General features: G+C 40.2%; 1 protein-coding gene across 2 annotated transcripts; it reads right to left on the bottom strand.

Moving 5' to 3' along the window:
• Positions 1–5811: 5811 nt before the first annotated feature.
• gad2 (glutamate decarboxylase 2) lies at positions 5812–26582 on the bottom strand. Of its 2 annotated transcripts, none has more exons than XM_063483301.1 (16): positions 26456–26582; positions 25274–25336; positions 24984–25127; positions 24098–24331; positions 22728–22818; positions 21617–21729; positions 20876–20991; positions 20369–20448; positions 18547–18601; positions 18258–18374; positions 15942–16006; positions 15746–15824; positions 15507–15656; positions 14118–14225; positions 12725–12814; positions 5812–8521 (listed from the first exon to the last, which is right to left on the bottom strand). In XM_063483301.1, exons 1-16 carry the CDS (start codon positions 26460–26462, stop codon positions 8348–8350), a joined length of 1686 nt encoding a protein of 561 aa, XP_063339371.1. In that variant the 5' UTR covers positions 26463–26582; the 3' UTR covers positions 5812–8347. The 2 variants fall into 2 exon arrangements, with proteins under 2 accessions (XP_063339371.1, XP_063339370.1); XM_063483300.1 differs by having other exon boundaries at positions 25651–26575.

Below are 26582 nucleotides of genomic sequence, written 5' to 3'. Positions count from 1 at the left end.
CAGTTAACTAACTGAATGATTCCAGTTTTTATTTGTAATGTTAAAACCATCCATTTCCTCTGAGTGCTGTCAGCGGAGCCAGCTGATAGTGAGCTCCCCAGATGTTTTGTTTAAATCATGCATCTCTGTCTTATCGGGCCTTTAAATCGCTCGAATAAACAAAGTGTGATTCTGTGTCTGGTTATGAGGTGAAAATTGGTCAGAGAGAGACATCAGTCAATACAATTTATCATTTTTTTAAAAACTTCTGTGACGCAAAGCATCTGGTAATCCTTTGCATTACTCGGGATGTCTTTTTAAATCTTTTCTTCTTTTCTTTGGACTCAAAAGGAAGCTGTAATCAGAAATGAATGAGCGCAAATGTAAAAATAACAACTCGTGGGGACAACACAGGAAAAATCATTTTTATTTGCCAAAAAAAAAAATAATTCCATCCACATTTGCTGGACACATCTGCTTTTGGTGGCAGAAACAAACTCCCTGTGGCTTCCTTGTGATGGAAATCGTGAGGCAGCAGTGCCACCTAGAGGGACGAGAGCAACCTGCCAGTGAAGATGCTCAGAAATACTTTTTTTTTTTTTTTTTCTTATTCAAATCTTACCAAGCCAATTTTCATGGACCACTGTAGCGATGTGGAGCACATGTAGTGCAAAATAGAGCAATGGCCTTGGAGAGAGATCTGCTGTTGTAGATTGAAACTGTGACAGTGCTGCTTTGCATTATTATTAGAGGGTGTTCATATTTGCACTATAGTTTTTGGTGTTTAACCCTCTCAGGCTCAAATTAAGTTTTTGTTGCTAATGCACAACCAAGTCCTGCAGTGGTACTTCTGAGTAAAAAAACTCATAAAATATGTATGTGGGGTAATCAGGTTGTTAGTTTTTAACTGTTGCAAATCGGCAACGCCTGCCTTGAGAGGGTTAAATGTATTGGATAAGATCATTTTTATTCTGCACATTTGATTATTAAAAGGGATTTTAATCTGCTCTGACTGCTTGTTAATGTATTTATACTTGTGGAGATACATGTAATACTCTAGTTCTAAATTCCTCTTTTCCCTCTTGTGTATGTTTTAGAGTTAATTATCGGAATGTATTATAAATTCAATGACAATGCTGCCTTGTGGATTCATTTGATGTCTGAAAACTGAGTCCATGCATTGCATTTTGACTTTATAACTCAAGAGGCAATAAAAACCATGACTGTAAAGGTCTGAAAGAGATTACATAAATGCCAACAGTCCTCCACTCACACTGCAGATCCATTTTTACTTTGTAGTGCTGTAAAAGTGCCGCTTATTATGTCCCACTTAACCATTCAAGGACTTTCCCCCCAGTTTATGTAACATGTTAAATGTTTTCTGTTCATGTAACACTGTGCTTTGGCCAATATGAGTCCGAAATAAACTTTTATCAAGCATAAGGTGGTGAGTGAAAAGGTAGCTCTGAAAACTCTAGGTCTGAATCAGAAATTTCTAATTATGCAAATGTCATGCCATGTTGGTATTGTTCCTGCAGTATCATGATAATGGTACACATAGTTGCAACTGACCAGTTGCATTGTTGTGATGTCATAGCTTTGCACTGCATGGAGAAAACAAAAGATATGCCTTTGTTCATGGTAATCATTTTGATTATTTTCTTTATCAATGTATCTAATGAAATAAATAGATTATCAAGTTAGGTTTGCTGTCAGCCAGATTTACTTTACTCATGTCAGTTTGCTAAGGATAGGTTTTAATAGCGTTAGCCAAATTCTTTGCTAATGCTAACTGACTGCTAAGTCTAAGGAGCTTGGAAAGAAAAGCGTCTGGACTTCTCTGAGTTGCTTGGAGATGTTTCACCTCTCATCCGAGAAACTTTTTCAGTTCTAAGGTCAAATTTTGCCACCTCGACGGGACAAGACTTGGCTGTCCATTTGCATCTAAAGGACAAAGGTCATTCTTTTGAGGACACCAGTGTTCACATTTTGGACAGAGAAGACAGATGGCTTGAAAGAGGAGTGAAAGAAGCCATCTATGTCCACTGTGAATGACCATCTTTGAACAGAGGCGGTTGCTTTCGACACCAAGTGTCTGTCATCTATAATCCAGTTTTGAGATCCCTTCCCAGATGCCTTAATGCCCACTCACATCCTGGGCCATCTGACCTCAGGAAATCACATGATAGGGTAGGGCTAGGTTTCACAATGAGCTCACCTGAAACCTTGTCTGATTGTGACCTACACCCATTTTCACACCTTGGCTCGTGAGGGACACTCCCACAGGGCTTAAATCTGGGCCTCTCCACCATTTGACCTTAGAACTGAAGAAGCTTCTCAGATGAGAGGTGAACCGTCTTCAAGCAAAGAAGTCCAGATGCTTTTCTTTCCAAGCTCCTTAGACTACGATGACCTGGATGACTGAGAACCTTCACAGACTGTTCAGAGAAAGTCATTGGTTACTTGTAATTAGAGCTGGGCGATATAAGATTTTTTCATATCACGATATGTTTTTTTCATTTCAGGCGATAACGATATATATCACGATATAAGCCAAATAACTATATTTGTAAGATTTAAATGTGCCGTTGCTCACAAGTAAAATGTAAAATAATCAGCAGCTTGTTTTGATTTAAATATTTATTTCGCCTAATAAGTTCAACAGGGTAGATGTACTTAAGGAACGTGAGACTTCAGTTTCAGATAAATAAAGGCAAATATTGCAAACTACACAAACGGCAGCCGCTAAAGCGTTTAAGTTTCAAAATAGAACAAACAAAACAGACTACTAAATTGTCAATTCCACTTAGAAACAAAATTTTAATTCTAAAAATAAATCTTAGTTTGTTTTACAGAAGAACAGACAAAATTGACTAACTTTTGTCAGTATCAAATAAACTGAGAACTAAAAGGAAATTCTCAATCTCTCCTTGTTGTATAGCTTAGCTTTTCAAACAGTTTTAACAGTTACTTTAGTCTGACAAAAGCCGAATGACGAATTAGCGCTTTCAGCCAGAGATTGAGCATGCACCGGTTTATTGTATTTCCAGACTTGCTTTCGGCACAATTTACACTGCGCGCTACTCTGTTTTTTGTCAGACTTGAAATAGCCGAAATACCTTCACACTACGGAACTTCTATGGCCCTTCCGTTCGACAGTCTCTCCGGCATTGGAACCATCATCTGTTTTTTCTTCAGTAACCTTCGGTCACGCTCTCGGTTGATTTTTCTCTAGTCGGCAAACTCATTTCCTCCATTACCCAGGCGGCACGGCGGCTGGCTGCTTCCCAAACAAATACACATGTGCGGTTTGGCACTTGTGCTGTACGTGACAAGTCACGTGACGTGACGCTGTGGCTGTGATTGGTTTGGCTCTGCGCTACTTAATTTGGATTGGCTGTTCTTCTTTTTTTTTTAAAGAGGACAAGAGAGATGAGGTCTATCGCAATAGTTTAATTTTTCTATCGAGAAAAAGTTATTTCGCAATACATATCATTATCGTTTTATCGCCCAGCTCTAGTTGTAATGCTGATCTTGGACGAACATTATTATGATGATTTAGGAACAACACTAGCACGGGATTATAATAGTCCAAGGTTGCATCCATGTGTTCATATTCACATCTTACTACCAAGAAATCGAGACTCATCAGAGCAGACGATGGTTTTTAGCTGACCAGAGGAACCCAGTGTGGTCTTCTGCTGCTATACGGCATTTTCACCCAGAGAACTTCAGATGATGGCATATTTGCTGAAATCTGGGAAAATCCAAGTAGATCAGCAGTTTCTGAAAAACACCAACTGTGTGACATTCAGAGTTGCTGCCACAGAGTGTTGCTAATGAAGTGGCCCTGGGTGTATATTGTAAAATTTTACAGCTTTTTGTCTGAAAGCAGGTTTAGATATTTTAGCCATTTGGCTCCATTCACTAGTGTTTGAGGACCCATTAGTGCTGCAGGCTACAATGGCAGTGAGAATACTCATAAAACTGTAGGTTTGAGTAAAAATAACAGAGACTCACACTTTTTTGTTTGTTTTGGCAATATTTATTTCTATTTTCCCAAGAGCAACATATAGTTCAGGACAAATGAACGTTTGATAAAGCCAGCACAGCAGTTTGCAGAATGTATGATTCAAAATTGCACCATATTCAGTGAAATGATCTGCACTCTGAATACTGGGAGTTTTAACTGTTCTTATAAACAAACAATATTTCTCATAAGCAAGAAACTAGGGTCTATTTTTTCCTTATATATTTGTTAAAGTCTAAGTTAAATTTATTTCGCATACATCCCACAGAGTCAAGGGCCTTTGTGAAACAAACATCAGAAACGGTGACACTGTGGGCACCATGACACAAGCCAACACACCGTCTCAGACACGCGAACAGAACAACAGCGGGCAGCCGAGAAACATCAGAGGAAAGCGCGAGGATACGTTGTCACTGCTACCAGAGGTCGAAGCGGAAGAGAAAGAGAGAAAAAGGTCGTACAGGCGCAGAGCAGAGAGGAGCTTTCAGAAAGACATGCTGAGGGACTACACATATAGATATAATACGCTACGTTCAGAGCTGCGACAGTCTTCAAGCAGAAAGACAGAGGATAGAGAAAGTCAGATTTAGCGCGGAGAGGAGTACAATGCTAGGCGAGGTTAGCATGCTGGCGGCACAAAGAAACTTTACAGGAAGCTCAAGACACAGAGATCACATGTAAAGGCTAGAGCGACAGCACTAATCTACAAGCTAAGCTATACATCGGACACTAAAGCTAATTACAGGAGCTACACATACTGTATATATGTATATATATAGAGAGAGATAGATATAAATAGATATATAGGAGACTGTATATCAAACAAGCTGGATAGGCAAGGCATCGCATGCATGTCGTGCAAAGGAAGCAAGTCTAGCAGCAGCAGCAAGAGAAACAAAGTGTCTGGCTTTCCGAGACTACCACAGTGAGATTTTATTGTCGCTGTAATAAATCAGATGCTGTCTGTGTCACAGTGTGGAAGCCAATTTTGGTTTGGGGCGAAACAGAAGGTAAAAATTTGAAACTTTAGGCAATTCTCAGTTGAGATGTAAAACATTTAAAGGAGAAGCTTTACAATATCTACAAACTGAGAAAAAATTAAATCCTTTCATTTCTGGCAGACCCTCGATTCAGTGCACATTCAGACCAAAGAGCTTAAATTACATATTTTGAGTAGTAGAATTTTTTTTAAACATCAACTTATGGACAACCATCGGACATTGCACGTTATTTGATCATGTGTATATTCTAAAGTGCACAACCTCCCATTTGGAGGAAAACTAGACAATACTGAAAAATTCATACTAAGGCAACACACTTACAAACACACTAAGGTACACAGTTGGCACATACCGTCAAGTATCACTTGTGCACGAAAAAACATGGGGCTTCAGAGTCAAAATGGCTTTGCATATTCATTGAAAATCCAAACACCCGAGTCTCTGAGTAAGACTTGGGAGTATTTCAAAGTGAAATCTATCAGTTTCTTTAAAGCCAGTCCCTGAAACACATCTTTGAAATAGCTAGGAGTCACAAATCAAGTATCGAACATACATACATACATACACACAAGGAAAAAAGCCTTTTGGACAAACCGGATGAAAATACAGGTAATCTATATTGGAGATAGAGAAAATATGAATAACTTTACCTCACAAATAGTCTCTGGTTAAATGTCTTATATACACGTATGTATACACAAAGATATGTACTTAGGACATCTTGAAATACTATTTACAGTCTATGATCAAAAGTGATTGTTCACTGACCGACCATGTTGAGCTATAATTGTGCTTTTCTAACTTGTTCTAATGAAAATGCTACAGAACCTCTGCCTGATAAATCAGGGTTCACATTCCAACTAACCCGCCTACGATAAGCCTGCTTTTACTCCAGGTTTCTTTTTTTGTTCTTGTTTTTTGCAAACTACCATGGGTTTGGTCTGGAAACTTGATTATCATTTACTATTGATCCTTTTGATATTATGCAGGATACATATATGCGTATGTATATATATAGATATATATATTGGACCCATACTCAAATATTGCTTGTGAATGCAGAAAGACGAAATCTCAGTTGCAATGCTAAGGGATGCTGCTCCTCCCAACAGTGATTTAGTGCAAGTAATGTCAGGTATACAGTAGCTGCAAATCTGGTTAAGATCCTATATCCCAACAATACCCCATTATTGCCCAATTCTTGGTTTCTTAAGATCCACAACCTTTCAGTAAGTGCTCATTCAAAAGCGTGACTACAAAAAGAAAATCTTTTCTTTCATATTTAAAGTTATAATCCTTAAGATTTCTGTCCTGGTTTGTTTGGCAGGCTAGCGGCAATTCGGTGCCACACAGCTTTGGGAGCAGTGCCCAGAGATGGTACTGGAATTAATTAACCTGATGGGGCGAGAAAAGGGGATATGACTTAAACTGCCACCTGGGCAATGCACCGTGTACCCTGTAACATCCAAGTTCCAACAGGTTCACTGCAACCAGCACTAAAAAGCAATTCATTTGTAACATTTTAAGTAAAACAAAATATATTTTTGCCAAACGTTGACATAGACTCTCTGTACAAGGCATATCCACAAAGTTAGATAACAGATCCATTCATAGTGAATCTTTAGCACTGCAAGTTCCCTGTATATAAATGGCAGTGGGCATGCAGTGAAGCCAGGGCTATGATGCCCTTTGGGGCACCTTGGCAGCACTTTGCCTAAATGATCAATTGGTCATACTTCCCATATACTGTTGTGCAAAAGAAACAAGGCAAGGACTTAATTTCAACATGCTTCCTTGTATGTCTTCGCCTTTTCAAGTCTCAAAGAGGTGAATTAATGATGCAGGACGGCAGGAAGTTGTTCATTCAGATGGAGTGGGCAATCCTACGTATTTGGGGTATACCTCTACTGAGCAATGAATTTAATTTGGGAGCTGTATTGGAACATCAGGGTTGTGATCAAATAGTCAAACAATTACCTAATTTGTCCTCCTTTAAAATGAAAATGTCAAGCGGTCAAGGTAAACGAGTGAAGAAGAATTCTAAGAGAATTTGAAGTAATTTACATTAGACTCATTATGTTGTTTGGACTAAACTAATGTTCCCAACACAGACTACATAAAGCAAACTGTAGACCCTTAGACATGTCTGGTGATGTACTCAGTTGGTATCCTTTCCAAGAAAAGAAAAAAATTCTACTCAACTACTACCTTGGTGTCCTACTCAGTGCAAGGAAATGAATACATGTATGTAATGGCCCCTGGAGGCAGCAGATTGGCTTTCAGCAGTTAGTCTGTCGAATATGCAATGAAAAAAATAAGGTTGTTAGGTGAAATGCTTTGGAAAACAACTGGTACTACTACCACACATAGCAACAGTAACAGGACACAAATACAGTTGATGACTACTGCAGAAAATCTGAAATCTATTCAGTGCAGTTCAATACACTGGAAACTTAAGGATTATAGCTCAAGTGCCGATCTTCATTCTAACATATGGAGCAAAGCTAATTATACAGCAAGGATGGAAATGGATCCCATTTCGATGTATTCATGTAGCAAGTCAACAATGTCCAGCAACATGGGTTTTACAAGCCTTTATCACCTAAACACATTAGAAAGATAGTAAAAAAGTCTTAATAATCAATAAGCAGAGCAGCATCATGAGCTGCAGGTTGAACTGTCAAAGGCAGAGGTGATGGGTGGTGAACTGGCTTGATTGTAAATGCTTTGAACTGCTCTGTTTTCACGTTTCCATCATGCAGTCTGCTCTGGCTGGGTTATGTCTTTAACATGTGCTGGCACTGCGTAACAACACCAGGTAAGAGAAGGAGTTCTCTCCTGCTTTGAGTATAATGTGCAGATGTAAAGGCAGTTGATTAAGCTGAGGTAAGGTGAAGTGCTATTTTTGTTTTAAACGAGAAGTTTAAAATGCTTTAAAGTTACAATAGAACACAACCACGTTTGGCACTTAACAACGGACTCGGCAAATGAGAAATGATTGAAAAATAAACTCTTTCTCATCAACTTATTGCACAAGCATTTCATATCACAAAAATTACATATAAAGTTACGTCACTTACACTACTCTGGGATCTACTACACTACAGGAGAAGCAGACAGAAGCACTTTTACATAGCTTTGGACCAAGTCAGCCCACGGCAAAGCTACAATACGTAATATATGGATATATCTGCAGATCTTTTTTCTCAAATATACTCTTAAATATGAGACTTTGGAGGAAAGATTGAGAGAAAAGAAAATAAGTTTACCAGTACATTCACGACAAACAATTCATCCGTCAAGGGGAAAAGTACAAGAGGATTTGGAGAGATGAGTCTTATAGATCCTGGCCAAGTCGTTCAATCTCCTCAATAAGAAAGTCGATGTCCTCAAAGGTAGCAGCAGGATTTGAGATCACCATGCGAAAGAAGTTGACCTTGTCCCCTTGTGGCTGGTAGCTCACCATAGTTGTCCCGTACTCCATCATTCTGGCTTTTATGACGGGAGCCACCTGACAACATGCAACACATACAGCATGAATTGCTGTTCCTTCAGGAAGAGAAAATAAAATATGTGAAAGATACACAGAAGGTCAGGGCAGAGACAAAATGGGCCATTGGGCGCAAATGAAAAAGTCTCTCAACCGTACCTCACAAACACGGTGAGCTATACAGCTAGATGCTTTGCAAGGTTAACCATGTTAACAAAGAATAGGTAAGCAGGTAAGCATCCTGTGAATTCACAGCGCTACGTGTCTTACCTCCTGCGTGCTCTAAGCAAGAAACACCCAGACCAGCACACAGTATTTTCAATAAACAGAGCGGGCCTGAAGCGGACTGTCTTCTACAGTGTGTTAAATGTGAGAAAGGATATCCTCAGACTACATCCTGACCTTGTGTTTGTTTTGCTTTGAGTTTGTTTATGGTCATTTTGTGTCCTTCTATTTATGTCAACTCATACTCATTTTGTGCAGATTAATACAGCAGTTTATTAATGTTATAAACAAACACATACATTTTGATGAAGAGACTGCAGTTTGCATCTTAGTTGGGGCCATTTTTAAGATTCATTTTCACCTGATGTTTGATCCAGTGTATTACTCATTCAGCCACTAAAGTATCGTTACGACTGAGCATTACATTTAGACCCGACCACATGAAAGGCTTCACTTATTTGCTGTTGTTGTGTGCATTTCCTTGAATATAATCATGGTTAGAGAACCATTATTATTTTCGTGCACATGCCACTTGTACTACTTTTATCCATTTTTATCCCATTTTTTAAACACGGTTTGTATTGCTATTAACTCTATTAACTAGTAAGTCTTCATTTTTTATTTTATTTTATTGTAATTAGTCTTAGTTTTGACTAATTTTATTGTACAACACTGTGTGAATTTATTAAAAAATGCTCCATAAATAAAATATACTTACTTTTAACGTTTTGTTTTTGTTTTTGTTTTTTTAGATAGTTTAAAACAAAAATAGTTTTACATACCCAGGGGACTACAAATGTAAATCAGTAGTTTGGCATGTTTTCATCTTATATGAAAGAAGGAATGACACTATTAAATTATCTTTAAAACCTAAGATGTAAAACTTCTTACTGCAAATTCACAGTAATTTACTGGCAATGGCTCTGCTGCACTGCATTTTTAAAAACTGTACCTAAATATAATGCTGAATTACCAAAAACAATGATTAATGATTATCCTCGCACATTTAAAATGCAGTGCTGCTCATAGTAAATTATTGTGTATTTACAGTATGTGACTTGTGTTTTAATCATAAATCAAATTTCAATTAATAAATTTTAATTTACTAGTCCTATTACAATTATAAATACCAGAACATCCAATTTCACAGGAAATAAAAATCAGATGTTACAGGTTATGTTTAAACATATATGTTATTACATATTTTGCTTTAAATAAAATTAAACTGCACTTTTTCAGAAACAGCTCACAACATATATTAGGATCAGTAATTTGGCTCTGGTGTTATTTAATAATATTGAGACTAAATGTAAATCTTTTTATTTGCCATTTATTATTAGTTTTTTAATGTGAGGACATTTGTATAATCATTTGCATGTGAAGAAAGACAGTTTAAAAATTTCAACATGTCTCTGTCAAACTGTGACACACATGTTTTTCATTTTTTGCAGCATAAGGATCCAAATGTTATCACAGACTACAGACTTAACAAACAAAATTTGAGTCATTTATTCAGGCAAAATAAAATACAGAAGACCAGAGAGAGAAAGATACAGAGAAGCCCAACAGTCTGCAACAAAGACTGATGGCAGGGCAGGACTATTTATACACATGAGGTAATCAGGAACAGGAAAAATGTCTGTAATGAGACGCAGGGTGAACACAATCAATGACAACGAGGCTGAAGGGGAAATAAAACTAAATGCAAAACACAGGAGACAAACAACCACAAAACTAAAACAGGAAATGTACTCAAATAAGGACAAATAGAAGTTGAGTGAACTTAACAGAAGAGATGGGACGAGATGAGGAGATGAGGGGTAATACCAATGGGGCAAATAAAGCTGCAATAATGCATACAGTAAACAGAACTCAAATATAATAAGACCTAAAGGCCAAAAACGTTCAAGAGCAAATCAAAACCTAAACAAAACTAAAAAAAAAAAAAGAAACGCAAAACTATTAAAGAACAAGAATTTAACAAACCCTGGGACGACTGTAGGATCTTAGCATTTTCTCATAAATGTTGTGTCTGCATATAATAAAAGTAAACACTGTTTACTTGCATTTTTAAATTTTTAAAATAAAAATGTAGGAAAATAATACTTTATTCTCAGTACTTTAAATGATTTGATTGCAGAACTACTTTTTTCACAGATAATATCCCATTTTTATTACATTTAGTTTGTGTTTTTACATTTTACATGGTTGTTAACTGTCGTCTAACTCAAATTGCAGGAACAGTTTGGGAGAGTATTGCCTGACTACTTCTCTTTCTGTGTAATCTGATCTAAATGGGTGCTTGTTTGTTTATACAAGTCAAAGTTCTTCCCAGGTTCATCAGACCTACAGACCATGTAGGTCATTTACCCCCCATCGGTCTGACAGCTAAATGTAACAGCAGCTGGGTGCACAGCCCCATGACTGCTGCTCATACCATGCTGAGAGGTTATCTCTAAGAGCAAAGCGAGGGGTGATGCTCATTTATTTTGTACTCAGCAGAGTCACGATGCTGGTGTAATAATAATAATGGATTGGATTTATATAGCGCTTTTCAAGGCACCCAAAGCGCTTTACAATGCCACTATTCATTCACTCAAGCTACACTTGTAGCCACAGCTGCCCTGGGGCAGACTGACAGAAGCGAGGCTGCTATATCGCGCCATCGGCCCCTCTGGCCAACACCAGTAGGCGGTAGGTGAAGTGTCTTGCCCAAGGACCCAACGACTAGGACAAAGAGCCCGGGGATCGAACCGGCGACCTTCCGGTTACAGATGCGCTTCCCAACCCCCTGAGCCATGGTCGCCCAATAACAGGTGTAGATTCTTTGCAGTGATGGGAGATTCAGTTTCATGTCTCAAACTCTCATCACTGCTCGTTTTGACCAGCACTCGGCCTGTTAGACGGCTCACTGACAAGAAAACTCAGCGTCTGTGTCTCTGGAATATCATTTTTAGGGCTTGGTTGGTTAGAGGATTTGTATAAAAAGGCTTCATCATGACCAACTTCAGGATATGCAGATGAGATCCAGCAAGTTCAAGTGACAGTTTCAGTGCAGCTTTAGCTTAAGGGCTTAAGTTAACCGTGGCTCATATGACCCAGAATAATCGTGCAAGAATTTTAATAAATCTGTGGGTATTACGCTGAAATACCAAAACAGGCTTTAACACTAGCTACACACAGCTAACTTCTCGAGGAAGTTGGCTTCAGTTTCAGATTACTGCCTGCTAGAGTAGTTAGTTGTTGCCCTACAGCTCTCATCACATAATCAGTCATTTTTTCCTAATGTCTTGCAGGTGTCTCACTGCAGTTGGCGTGCTTGCTGCAAAATAATTTACTGTGTGCTGATTTCCCTCAAATCAATCTGTTAACAGTTCCTCCCATTCTCCTCATCCATTAGAGGATGTCATTAAGACACGTGGAAACTGATGAGGGCTCCTTCAGTTCTTAGTTCTTCCTCAAAGTGCTAATCGGGCAGCATTACATCACCCCTCAGGCTCAGAGTCAGAGTGTGGAAAAGCTGTCCAGTCAGTCTGTCTACTCTGTGAAGCATGACCATGGTGTTTTTTCAACTAATCGTTCAAAGAAAACAAAGGGAAACATCTGCATTTGCAGAGCAATGATGAAGCTGGTAACGATTTCTAGTCGACGGGAAGAGAGAGAAGAGAGAGAAGTGGTCTTTGTATGGCAGACATAAACGCCATCTGTTTGTCCTGATTGTCAATTATGAGGCCCCTGCTGCTGTGGTATCCTCTGAACGGCCACCACATTAGCCAGCTGAAAAGCCTCACTTCTTTTTAACCTGTACTCTGTGTCCTGTTTAAGACCGCCGCAATTTTTTTCTCCTCATGTGCAGGGCAAAGTATTATTTTAATCCTGAGTATAAGCTGCCCCTAATTAGAAAGATGTGTGATAGTCGAGCTGGATATGAATGACGGGGCTCGTGAAAGTTGTGTTGGGGAGATACTACAGTGAGACTTCTTATCTGAGAGTACCCACCTTGTGCAGGTGTTTCTTTCTCTCCTCTTTGTCCTCCATGTAGCGGATGCCAGGCGGCAGGTACCAGAAGCAGACGTTGGTGTGCTGAGGCTGAGGGGACACACAGACAACAAGATATCAGGGGAACAAACAGCGATTGAGTGTAGTTGTATAAAAAATAATTAAATAAATGCTGATTTATCTTGGCATTCACGAGAGTAATGATTACTCATAAGCCCATTAAATTTTAGAGCAGGTCTTGGTGTGCACATCTTTAAAACTTCAAAATGACCCTGGTGCAGAATATGTTCTACTTTTTTATGTAATGGCGAATTATGAATTTAATTATATATGGCAAAGTTAAAAAATATAGTAGGCAGGGTCAGACAGCAGAGGTGATATAATTTAGCACTAACCAATTCTGAAAATTAAGGATTCAACATGGATGAGGCGGCTATGTCCATCTGTTATATACAGTCTGTGTGCGTATTGCATATACCTACACCTTTATACACGCAGTTTAAACATGGTATACAGCCGTTTTGTATAATTCAAAGCTATTCATGTCTAAAATCCTGCAGAAATCTTATGACATTAAAATGCTTGTATCCTAAGCCAAACTGATTTTGAATGAAAATGCTGATTTGCATCCCAGAGCAACAATCCAATATGAGTTCACAGCATCGGACAGGTAGCGTGCCTTCTGTCACTAGATGTCTGAAAGCTCCTCACAGTACTATTTTCTGGCACCTGAATCCCTGCAAGAACTCCCTGCCTGCCTGTCTGCATAAGAGCGGAAGGGCATTCATTACCAACAGCTGACTAACCATGCACACCAGCCTCATTTATACAGCTGGGCTGGTTTGGCTGTAGTATATTCAACATCAGATTGATGTAATAGCTCAATGGAAGGCACAGACAAGTGAGCACCTGGGCCATTGCCCAGAGGACTTGGCTTTTTCTCATCCCCCTCTGGGTTATGATGCTCATAGCCTTTTTGGGGCTCAGCAGGAAAACAATAAGGCTTGAAACATTAAAGAGCTTTCATAATAAATTACCCCATGTGTCCAAGCACCCCTTTCATAAGAGAGTTTTCTTCATACCCACATATGTTTGTGTTGTACTTCAGTTTAGTGCAGGATATTTCAGACACCACGCTATTCATATGCATATGAGCAATTATGGGCCGTTATGCTATTCATTAAACATAATAGCAGCACATTACACTGGCGTCTGGAGGTAAAAATGGCATTCATCCAACTCAAAGCCAGAACACTCTGCATGGAAATCAAGTCAGCAATAATGACACTGAGGAAACAGGAGCAACATGGGCTAATGTCAGCTACTTTTCCATGATTGTGTGACTGCAGATGAATTATCCTTTAGAGAGAGAGAAAGATGAATGTGAACATACTTTGCCATCAAAGACCATCTCGTATCCTTCCCTGTCTTTAATCTTGTTGTAGAGGTACTCGGACAGCTCCAGACACTTGTCAATCTGAGCCTCAAACCCAATGGTGCCCTGTCAAAGAAAAGATGTTTATCTGTAATTGTTCAAACTCCACAGCAGTATATAAATTTATTATATAGTATAGAGAACATTTGGCTTCGGGCTTCATCAGGTCAATCTAAAACATGTTACATATGCAGCCAAATGCATTTTAGCCAATGAGGGACCAACAAGGATAGGCTGAATATTTGACCATGTGATTTAAATCTGGTCATCTGGTCCCTGGAAATGGGGCGTGTCCAGCAGAAAACCTGGGTGGCATCTTATTTGGTCCATAAACTCAAAAGTGGTGTTTTTCCCCCACCTGATGTCACATATCCACTACACAAGACACTTTCAAAACAATAAATAAATACTGAATTAATATATATTAGTATATAGATTAAAGTATAAAAGCAATTTTAAAATGACAACAAATAAATAAAAGACATTTAGAAGTTGCTGTAGGATCTCAGAGTTTGTCCTCTTCTCCGGGGTTAAACTCAGTTTCCGTCATTTAATTTTTTTGACATCCATAATTCAAAATTTCAGGCTTTTATTTTTAATTTTGACTTAATAACTCACAAAGTTTTTCTCTGAGTTTTGACACATTTTCTTAGAAGGGTGAATGACTGAAATTTTGAGATACCTAACTCAAGATTTTGAGGTTATAACCTGAAATTGTGTGCATATTTTTAGTGGCAGAAAGAAGCTTTCATATATAATCTATGCATAAGCAATTTTTTAAAAATGCATTAATATAATATAGCAGAGCCAAAACGAAAATGAAAAGTGGAACAAGTGGAAGCAGCTTAATTAACTGAAAAAAGAGAAAGCATTTGCAACAGTCTGACAACAGCTGGATTAGCTTAATGACAGCCAGCATCAGCTGATGGTTCATCTGATACTCTTCTAACCATTACACTGACAAATCTTGCACAAGATGCACTTTTTTAAGCCAGTTTAACTTTCTTAAATCTGCAAGGTGCTTTGCAACACACCTGGATCCACAGCTCTTCCTTTTCTAGCTGTGTCTGACTTAATAGTACGGCTGCTGTTACTGATTTCTGCTCTGTAGCAGCAAGCCATCACTTTATCAATCAGAGGTGAGGTCTTGCTGCTGCTCTCCCTGCCTCTAGCTTTCCATGTAACGATGCAGAAGGCCAAGGAGGTCCCAGAACAGACCCATGCTGCCAAATATATACATTTTTGCAGACGGTACAACAATCTTCATTGATTATAGTGTTCTAGCATATTATTATTTATACCCTATTAATAGCTGCTTACAATCATCAAACTTTATATTTATATTACCTTAGCTCTCCACATGAGCCACAGCTTGAAGATGTCCACATGACGTCCACACTGCAGCGCCTTGTCTCCGGTGTCGTAAGAAAGATCGTAGTGTTTGTCCTGCTGGAATAGGTAGCAGGCGTGCATCTGGTTGCAGTTCTGCATAAGACCCTGTGAAGTGAGAGCCAGGGCATTTACAGAATCACCTCAATAAACAAAAGCAGGAACACGCAGCATGGGGCTGAGAAATTGAGGCCTACCTCCTCTCTGACCAGCAGGGCAGAACACTGCAGAGGGACGGACATCATTTTGTGTGGATTCCATGTGACTGAATTGGCCCTGCAGTTTAAAAAAACAAAACAAAAAGAACCAACCATCATTCAACGTTATATCAAATGCTCATTAGCTTATAATATTTGCCCATTTGGGGCCAAACCGCATAAAACAGTTACTTGCCTCTCAACTCCGTCCAGCTTCCACCTGTGTCTCCTGGACATGAGCAGACTTCCTCCCCATGCTCCCTGAAACACGAAGAGATGAAAGACATTAGCATCCACATTTAATAAACCATCCATGTATAAAACTGATGGTGAAATCCTGAGATGTCCTAAGAAAAATGAACTGTCTCAGTCTTTCCACAATACAAAGAATTACTGCTGTAGTAAATAAAAATCCGATTTCCTGTCATTTAATGGTTTGTGTACTACTGACTTTATCCACTCACACAATAAATACTCCAACATGTATGCCAAGCTCCTCTGCATTTTTCCTATTTTGCAAAGCCATCTACAAGGCCTGATTAGACACCTGGGTGGGCCAATTCTGGCCCCCTGGCCACATGTTTAACACTCCAGCACTAAAGCCTTTGATTTCTGTAGAAGTTCTGCCAACTCTAGCCCAACCTCATTTAATATTTAAAATTTAAAAACACAACAGGGACCATTTTTGTGACAGGCACACACAGTAGTAGTATTAGTACACTTTAATATCACTGTTTTGTCTATGAATATATACACTGCATCTGTTCAAGTGCTTCCTAATGCAAACATCTAATCAGCCAATCACATGGCAACATCTGAGTGATGTGATCATGGACACTGACAGGGTCAAGACAACCAGCTGAAGCTCAAACTGAGCATTAAAATGGGGAAGAAAGGTGATTTAATTGACGTGGGATGGTTGTTGGAGTCAGACTGAGTAATTCAGAAACTGCTGTTTTATCAGGATTTTCTTACACAACCATTTCTAAGGTTTAAAGAGAATGGCCTGAAAAAGCAAAAATATCTGGTGTGTGGCTGTTGTCAGGGTGAAAATGTCGTACTGATGTCAGAGGTCTTAATGGAATGGCCACACTGCAGATACGAAGACAAGAGTAACTCTAATAATTATTCATTATAACCAAAGTATGAAGCAGAGCATCTCTGAATGCACAACTTAATCTAATAGGGACCTCTGGGATGGAGTGAAATGGGAAATTAGCAGCATGGATGTCAAGCCAACAAATCTGCAGCAACTGTGCAATGGTCAACCCGTTCTCACTCCCAAATCGTAACATTTTACGCTAGGTGACAAATCGTCAACATATTACGTTTTCGGGCACCCAAGGCGTTCCTACGTCACGACATCGGAAAACTGCGGACACATGAGAACCGTTTGGACTCAATCTACACATCTTCGCTTTTTCCCTTAAAATCGCTTTAGAAAACACTATTTCACCTCATTAAAGTGCTGGTTAAGGTTAGGAATAAGGTTATGGTTAGGTTTAGCGATAAGGTTAGGTTTAGGCTTAGGTATACGGTTATGGTTAGGTTTAGGCATAAGGTTATGGTTAGGTTTAGGGATAAGGTTAGGTTTAGGCGTAGGGATACGGTTATGGTTAAGGTTAGGAATAAGGTTATGGTTAGGCATAAGGTTATGGTTAGGCTTAGTGATAAGGTTAAGTTTAGGGCTGCAGTACAGGGCTGGAAACCGCCGCGTACCATAACAACGTGGAAGGTCACCTTTCGCGTTCCTCAGGAACGCCGCAGGACGTGACAAAACGTCGGGATGTTACGCCTCGGGAGTGAGAACGGGCTCCAATGGTGTGATGTCAAAAGGGACCAACACCCCTTGAGGAGCGTGTCCAGCCCCTCGCTAAATCTATGTTTGGAAGAATTAAGGCAAACCTGAGGGCAAAAAGGGGGCCAAAGGTGTACCACGTAAAGTGCATTAATAAGTGAGTATATGTCTTTCTGGGAGCTGTAGCTAGAAAATTTAGCAGATAAACCAATGAAAATGATTAACAATCACTGTGTGTGTGTGTGTGTGTGTGTGTGTGTGTGTGTGTGTGTGTGTGTGTGTGTGTGTGTGTGTGTGTGTGTGTGTGTGTTTTTACCCATCTCAGCTAGTTGAGGGATGACAGACAAGGCCATTTATTGCTCTTAATAGAGGTGTCCCCCTGTCAGGACTAAATCACTTTCATTAAGAGATAGAGTTCCTTCAGTGAGAGGGCCCATGATGGTAAAGTCAGGGGAGGAGATGATTTACAGCCTCTGTTCCAGTTTTTCTAATCTCCAGTGTTAGATAGGAAATGGCGTGCTCTCTATCTGGGTCAACCGCAAGCAGTTAGAGGCGAGACAGACATAATAGATTTGTCAAACTCAGAGGTGAGCTCTTTGCTTCTGTGTATGCCTCCATTAAAATCCCTCTTGTGCACAAACACTCCAAAAATCACGCGTGTGAAAGGTCAATATGACATTTTAAATGAATCAGGAAGAAACTTGCTTTACTCACATCCACGTGCATCCAGATGTTGTACTTTTTGCAAATGTCAGAAATGGCGATGAGGGGGTCAAAAGCTCCATACACTGTTGTCCCAGCAGTCGCACTTACGAAGAAAGGTACAAAACCCTGCACAAGAGCAACCAAAATACTGCATATGAGGCCGTTATGTTGTTACAATATGTTCCCAAATTTCCCTCATCATCTCTGCAGTTTCAGTCGAGTGCACCCCATAAAATCAAAACTGTATGAAGTCATATCTGTCTATTTATAGCAGGGTAATAAATGTGCATCATCTTACCTTCTGTTTTGCCTCCAGTATTCGCCTCTCAAGGTCAGCTGGGATCAATTTACCGCTGCAAAGGGAAAACAAGCTTTAGTTGGCTTTAAGGTTGTTTGTCATACTGTCAGTGGGCAAAGAAGGCCTTCTACCTTAAAAACAAAAGGCAGCACAGGAACAGAAATACAGAAAATATAAGTGCAAGTATTGCATTTGAAATTGTACTTAAAGGGACAGGACAGGGTCGGCACCAGAGCACATGGAGTGGACGGGCAACTAACTTTGACAGGGAGGCATAAGACTTGACTTACTTTGGTATTTCACAAAAACAAACAAACAGACAAAGAAAACAAAACAAAACAAGGAGGGATTAACACATCATGAGCCGGCATGCATAATAACCATAACTGTACAGCATGCTCAAATGAAAATTGTTCAGCAAGTTTCAAGTGTGACTTTTTATAGTTTCAAAGAGACAAATATTCATGAGGAGTAGCCAACTTCCCAAAGTCTGGCTTTCATGGGCCCATGTGCTCCAAAATCAGCTAAGCTACTGTTAACCTAATAATTAACACTGGCGTGATTGTTACTACAACATTTGAGGTATTAAACTTTTTTATTGCCAAATTGTATTGCTTAATTTTACTTTTAGTTCTAAATGCCAGTAGAATTCAGCTTAGGGGGCACAGTGACCTTATTGGATGGGCTTGGACCCCCAGGGCCCGTCCATAATGCTCACACTGCGACTATACAAACCAAAATCCACCTGCTCATCCCTTTTCTTCCAGGCATGCTGTAAATATTAATGTCACCTCTTTTGACTTTAATGTTTAATGTTAGCTACTACAATGGAACCCCGACTTACGAATACCCCATTTAACGAAAAATTCAAGTTACGAAGGCACTTAATGGCAATATTTCTGCCCGTGTTATGGCAAAATGCCCGTGTAACGAAATCCGCTGGCTCTGATTGGCTGAGCCCAGAATGCCTACAATGCCCACAATGCCTTCCGAATCATGTGACAACCCCTTTGGCTTTCGTACTTGCGCTTCGCTGTTCCACTTGAACGACGTATTGTTGTTGCAGTTAGCAATTAGCCTATAGCCTATCGTTCACTCATAGGCGCGATGGGTGCTTCGACTTACGAAAGACCCTCGGGAACAAATTCATTTCGTAAGTCGGTGTTCCACTGTACTTCCGTTGGTTGGGGAATGTGAGCAATGGAAACAGTTCTGCAGGTTATTCGGTTGACCTATTCACGATTACTTGAAAGAGACAATGCTGATACTCTGTTTGATGCTCTTAACGCCTCGAGGAGAGTTCCATTAGATTCAAGAGGTGGACATTTCTCTAAAACTGAGCACAAAACAGATCAGATGGATAAAGTGAAACACAGATGAGAGGGAGAAAACAATATAAATGTAATTTTGGGAGGAACTGTCCCTTTAAGTACAACTATAAGCAGTAATATATAAAGGATTTCATATCATATTATAAGGTTACAAATAGTCATGAGTCATTGTTAAGTATTGTAGTTACACATCATTGAGTGGTTTCCAGTCTAGGGTTTGGACTTCTTTTAAAGGGTCACAAGATGAAATATAAACTTGAATCCTAAGCTGAACAGGAGAGACACATTTTTACTGTTACTTGTAATCATTATCAGGTCTTTAGGCCTTATTGGTTTGGATAAAACCAGTTTGTGAAGATTAGAAGGCTGTAGTGTTTCTCCACAATAATACAATAATAACTGTTTCTATATCGAGTGTTTTTAACATCGAAAACAATGAATATGCCTCATGGTTTAACTGAAGTATGATGCACGACTGAAGCCAGCTTTACCTTTGATCTGCTTTGATGCAGATCACGCTTTCAGTCCCAATGCCGAGAGCTGCTGCACCTTTTTTGATTGAAAAATGGCTCTAAGAGTTGAAGACGAGGGGAAAAAGGGAAGATAATGAGTGATCGAATCTGTAAATATGTACTTCTTATAACAGATTTGTTTGTAATTTCATCGCTTTTTTCCTCACAGTATCTTTCAGCTGTCCTTTAAAGATGAAGGTGACAGACACACCAGTCACCTCGTGTCCTTCTGCATGCGACGTGCATAATGTCAGCTTTTTATCAGCAGCGGTGGAGTTAAAGTGACACGTAGTCACACATCAAGCACAGCCACAGTTACCATGAGATCTTTTTTGTGTTATTCTAGCAGCTGAAAGATACATTTTTTGACATTTGACTTAAAGAGATGTCCAAATAGTGTTCAGTGTTCACCGTATGAGCCAAGCAGACACACACTGATGATGCCGTGAGGAAATTAGCAAGCGGATTTTAAACACGGATGCCTACATGTTCGGATGTGAAGGCCACCAGTCTGGGAACGGATGACATTCCCTTCTCTTTCACCTCAGGGAACATTTTGAAGCGGGCCAGCAGCATGGCGTACATGTTAGAAATAGCACCACCTGGAGGACAGACAGGATTGAGTTAGGGAAGTGTCTCCAGGGAGTGATGCAGGGTTTCTAAACGATTGCTCCCTTATTCACAAGGAGCTGCCACAGTAGATAGCTCTGCATGTTTCCTGACACAACCCCAAAGGAATTTGTGTCTTCTCCTTGGATTGAACCACAAATCTTTTGCTTGTTAGGTAAATGTGTAAGCCAATAAACTACTGATAAAAAAAGTAGGCTGCTACATTGTTTCAAGATGTCCACGTTCATGTAAAACAAACTTTTGTTTATCAAGAGCATATCAAGAAATGACAAAGCATCCAAAATTGCATCTCGCTGTCCACAATGTCACAGCCAATCACAGGCTTTGTCAGTAAATTCTCCGATGATTGCCTCTCATTATGAAGTGCATGGGAGAAATTAAAGATTGGGGTGGGTGAGGGGGAGGGGGCTTAAACTGAAAATTATTTTATGCTAATTGGCTTTGAAACACGTTCCATTTATATCATCAAAATGCAAATTGACACGTTACAATACACACACACACACACACACACACACACACACATACAGCCAGTTCCATCTCCAGTCAAACAGAGGGGTGTCAGAGCGCTCTGCGCCACCTTCCATGCAAACATACCAGGAGAAAAAATGCCATCTCCTCGCCCATCCGGCCAGCCAATGATCTCCCTCATCTTCTTCAGAGTGACGTACTCCAGCAGCACAAAGACAGGAGCAACCTCATAGGTGAACCTGCACGTTACACAAGACGCATCACATAGCGCTCGTTACAGGAGGATGGTGCCATCGTGACTCATCAACAAATAAAAAGCTGCCATTAAACTGACATTATTTTTTTTTAAATCTGAAGTTTGGACGTTTCAGGAAAGGAGCGTTGTCGTTGGCCTGTGCAGAGGTTCATTTAAAAAATGCTCAGATTCTCAGGTTTTCTGGAGGTTTCTGGCTTCACTTTTGAAGAAGTGCAGAATTACTGTCAATCGTGTGTACACATTTTAACAGCTCTGATGCATTCTGAAGTTTTTTTTCCATTTATATAGAAACACTTAAATGCACATGAAAATATTTTTTTCAAGCCAAACACCCAAAATTTTACTGACAAAATGCACTTAATATTTTGAGCTCCCACATTTTCATCATCCTGCTCCTATTTAAAACTTGCATCTCCGTTGTGTGCTCCCTAATATTTCTCTATATATTTATATTTATTTATATATTTATAAATATATTTTTGTATTAAGATACTGGCTGTATTCATTTGAACCTCCCTCCACTGTAAACAGCAGGTTTACTTTTCATTTCCTCACAGTTGCCAAAAGAGTTTATCTCCCCCAAAACACACATCTGAAATTAGCTCCAGATTAGTCTGAATTTAATTTCAGAGCTAATTTTCTCCTCTCGAATCCCCAGGAGGATCAGAGGTGAAGGGGAGGGATAAAAGGCTGAGGGGGGAGAGGGGGGAGAGGGGGAGCCTTGTGGGTGCAAGGAAGGGGCTGAGGGGTGGGGGCCTGCCTTTCATTTCACCCCTTTTCATTTGCCATGACTGAGTGTGTGTGTGTGTGTGTGTGTGTGTGTGTGTGTGTGTGTGTGTGTGTGTGTGTGTGTGTGGAGGGGGGGCGCTATCAGGCCATGCAGACGCGGAGCAGACTGCACGCGGATGGTCCGGAAATGGAATCCATTGTCATTATCATTATCACCGCTTAAAATCGCGATGAAGCAGGCCACATACTTACATATTGGTGTTGGCGGTGGATGTTAGCCAATCGGCTGCCAGTCCGACCATGTCTAATCCCGTGGAGAGCTGATTGAAGTACCTGGGGTGGGCTGAAGGGAAAGGAGCAGAGGATGGAGAAGGCAAAGAGGAGGAGTGTGAGATGGCTGCAATTTTAAGGTTTTCCTTAGCGAGCAGAAGCTGTCATCTTCGGAGCGCTTTAATTGCGGGTTAGAATTGTAGCTGCAGAGTCAACTTAAAAAAAACCACCTGAATGAAAACAGCAAATGATGAAAACATTTGGTGTAATGTAAAAGGTAAACACACAAAACATGTTACAGCACTGACACGTGATCAGATCTCAGTCTGCGTCATAAACACGGGAGTTAAAATAAAGAGTAATTTATGGGGGTGATCAAGCAAAAGAAAAAGAAAAAAGAAATAAAGGACGGAAGGAAGATATAACTGTACTTATAAATCTGGTGCAAGTCCTTCTGTGAGCACCATATAATTCCTAAATAATAATAATAATAATAAACATTTTTTCTCGTAGCAGAGGAGAATTGCTGATAAATGATTACAATAAATGATTGAAATCCTCACATCTTTGCTTATACCCGCATTACAGCGTGATTTTAATTGTTTTTAAGGTTGTTAAATATTCATCACCACCATAAACTATTTTTTCTGTTTTTCTTTTTCTTTTTGGAGGCTGAAATCTGTCCCGTGGCGTTGCTGTAAAGTCCCCCCCTGCGTGTGTCACTCAGGGGAGAATAATGGACTTGGCCTATGAAGCCTGGTTATTAGCCTATTATCTCCTACTTGGTGAACCAGATTTACTGCGTCACTGCATTTATCGGTCTGGTGGTCAGGAGGAGGAAAAGGAGGACAACTGTGTTGATGCTTTATAGGCATCATTTATCATTTTATTTATTTATTTATTTATTTATTAAACCCGGAACACGTTTAAGACGTTTTCTTTGTTTGCCTCTCTCTTTCCGGGTCGGTTTTTAAAGCTTACTTATTTAAGCTTACTTAAGCTTATTGTTTCCAGTTTCGTTTTGCAGTAACTCGAGTTTTAAATAATTTGTAGGGCGTAACATAATTTTCACAGTGGCTCTCTCTAATTTATATAGCTTTTCTTTTTATTTTATTGTTAAAACGTGTTTTTGATTTGCCATTTATATGCGTGAATATTGGAATTTTGGCAGATTTCACACAAAGATGAGCGAAAGGCCGGGATTCAGGCCTGCGTGTGACGATACAGCCTGGGGGGAGATTTTTTCCAACACTCCGAAGCATCTATATATTTTTTCTAAATAAACATATATGTATATTAAAAAGTGAATTTATTGATTTGCATGCATGCAATAAAATCAGACCCAGGCCTACCTGTTTTGATAGCGTATTTCAATGTAGCGCGACAGCTGATCAAGATGTCGTCCAGAGTCGCAGGTTCGTCCTGCAGCTCCCAGTTGTTCATCTGAAGCAGCTCGTTCGGATAATGAAAATCAATAACTTTCGTTTCCCGGTCGAAAGACTCCACTATGTAAGCCAGTAAAATATCCACAACTTCCTGCAGGAAGGTCATCGTTTTGGTGTCACCGTCCGTGGCCGGTAACAGGTCTGCGAGAGGGGGGGGGGGGGGTGGATTACAGTGGAGACATTTTGTGATTTTTATTTGAGGACGGAGGAATGTGTGCAAAAAATGCTTCCACGCAATATTAAGATTCACATTTACACGAGTCAAAGTTTTATTTATTTTTTTGTCTTTGAAATTTTCCTCCATACAGACAAATAAATATTTTTATATTGTTTCCACGTCCGAACACTGATTCTGCTTTATATGAAAATCTCGTGTTTTGAGCTCAACACCTCAAAACACACGATTCTGGTGAAGGTGACCTCTCGGAAATAGCCCCTCTTTGAGGAGAACAGACCAACATAACTCCTCTCTCAGAATGTGCTAAAAATGAAAACGATGGACAAAACTATTCATCCAATACATAATATGTTATTTTTTAAATTGAGATTAAAGCGGATAACTTCAGCCAATCATTTCTCAGGAGTTTGTGCGATCAGATGCAAATATTTGACACACATTTTGAGATTGTTTCCTTTTATATTTATGATGATTATATACAAATATTGCATAAAAACAATGTCTATTTTCTAGCCTACTTCGCACAGTTAAAACTGCTCAATGCAAGGCCAAGTTTGGACTCGGGGAAGAAAATAAATCTTAAAATTAATCCAGCTTCACAGTGCACTTTCGTACCTGTTGAATAGAGGTCGGAGAAGACCACAGCAGCTTTGGTGCAGTTGCAGGATTTGTTGCAGCCGCAGGTTCCTGCAGCCGTCTGCGGCGGCTGCTTGGCGCCCGGCTCGGTGGGTTTCTCCACCTCCCCGACATTTAGCAGCGCTTTGGAAACCCACAAAAAAGAGCATCGAAATATATATTTTTATTACTCTAGGGCCAGACAGTTATGATGGAAATAGCTGGCACGTTTGCCTAAAAATAGCTTCCCCTCAGTCTCCACCCCCACCCCCGCTCCTTCCCCAACATACCACATAATTTCGATCCAATTCCTCCGGATAATTTCTGGGCCGCTGCTTGGCACCAAGCCCTGGCTGGAAGAGAGAAGGGGGATAAATCAAATAAGGGATGTGCTGGCTTCAGCTTCAGTCCAAGTTTAGGGAAACACAAAAGGCGCCATGCAACTTGGAATAAAACAGCTCTTTAGATACACGAAAAATGTCTCATGTGGAGAAAAAGAAGAAAGAAAGAAGCAAAAAAGAAAAGAAAAAAAAAGAAAGCAGGATTGATGCCTATTATAAGGCCTGTCTGGTGGTTCGGTGAATGCAGGGCACTGGCTTGAGACAACGCTCAGGAATTACTGCGCCCGGTCCATCAGGAGGTGGTTTGAAGACAAAAAGCCACTCACGCGTACTCGGACTCTGACTCCCGGTATTGGCCCCCGCATTATCTCCGCCAAGAGACCAGAACCCGTGTGATGCCATTGTTGCCGGTAGTTAGGAGCTGCAGGAGGCGCGGAGACCGACAGAGCCCATCCACACGCGACGACCGGGAGCTGTTCAGAGCCGATGTGGTGCTGAATCTGACCAGACCTTTCAGACTGCTTGAAATCCAGCCGTGCATCCGACAGACGCTTTAATTCGCTGGAAAGACCCTACAAATAAACCGACCCTCGTATGTGCGTGTGTGTGTGAGCGTGGGGTGGGTAAATAAAAATAAAAGAAATCACAAAAGGCGTCCTCGCTTCCTCATTTGCAGGCGTCCACAGGTGCACGAAGCATGAAGCGCCGTGTCCAGAAAGAAATCCGCAAACACTTGACCGGCGCAGAGCAGCCACGCTCTTTACTTAATAGGGGGGAAAAATGCAATACAGCGCAAGATAGTTTGCGCAAGTTCCGGATGTAGTGAAATGTCTTTTGATGCAAAGCTGCTACATTATATAAAAATGACTCAGAGAAAAACAATAAGCAAAAAGAAAAAGAAAGAAAAGCAGGAGGTGGTGAAAATGGTGGAGGGGGGAAAAGCAGCTATGAGGCTACAGCTGCTGGTAAATATGCGGCGCACAAGCCATGCCTAATTGCAGCCAACCTAAATTTCACGTCACTAAAGCAATCCCGTCGTGATTCACTTCAGGTCATGACGAGCCGCGCTGCGTCGTGCGTCGTGACTCCATACATCCCCGACATTTTTGGCCCCCTGCGCACAGAACTTACCCTCCATACAGACACTGAACGCCAACTAATTCATCTGCCCAGCAATCGCAGACCTATTTCTTCAGACCTCTAATTGCCCGCCTCCGGTGGAGGAGACAGCGGGGCGGAGAGGGGACTCGGTTCAAAT

Source organism: Pelmatolapia mariae, linkage group LG9, assembly GCF_036321145.2.
Source record: "Pelmatolapia mariae isolate MD_Pm_ZW linkage group LG9, Pm_UMD_F_2, whole genome shotgun sequence".
Taxonomy (NCBI): domain Eukaryota; kingdom Metazoa; phylum Chordata; class Actinopteri; order Cichliformes; family Cichlidae; genus Pelmatolapia; species Pelmatolapia mariae.
This window is presented reverse-complemented; position numbering and strand designations above follow the sequence as displayed.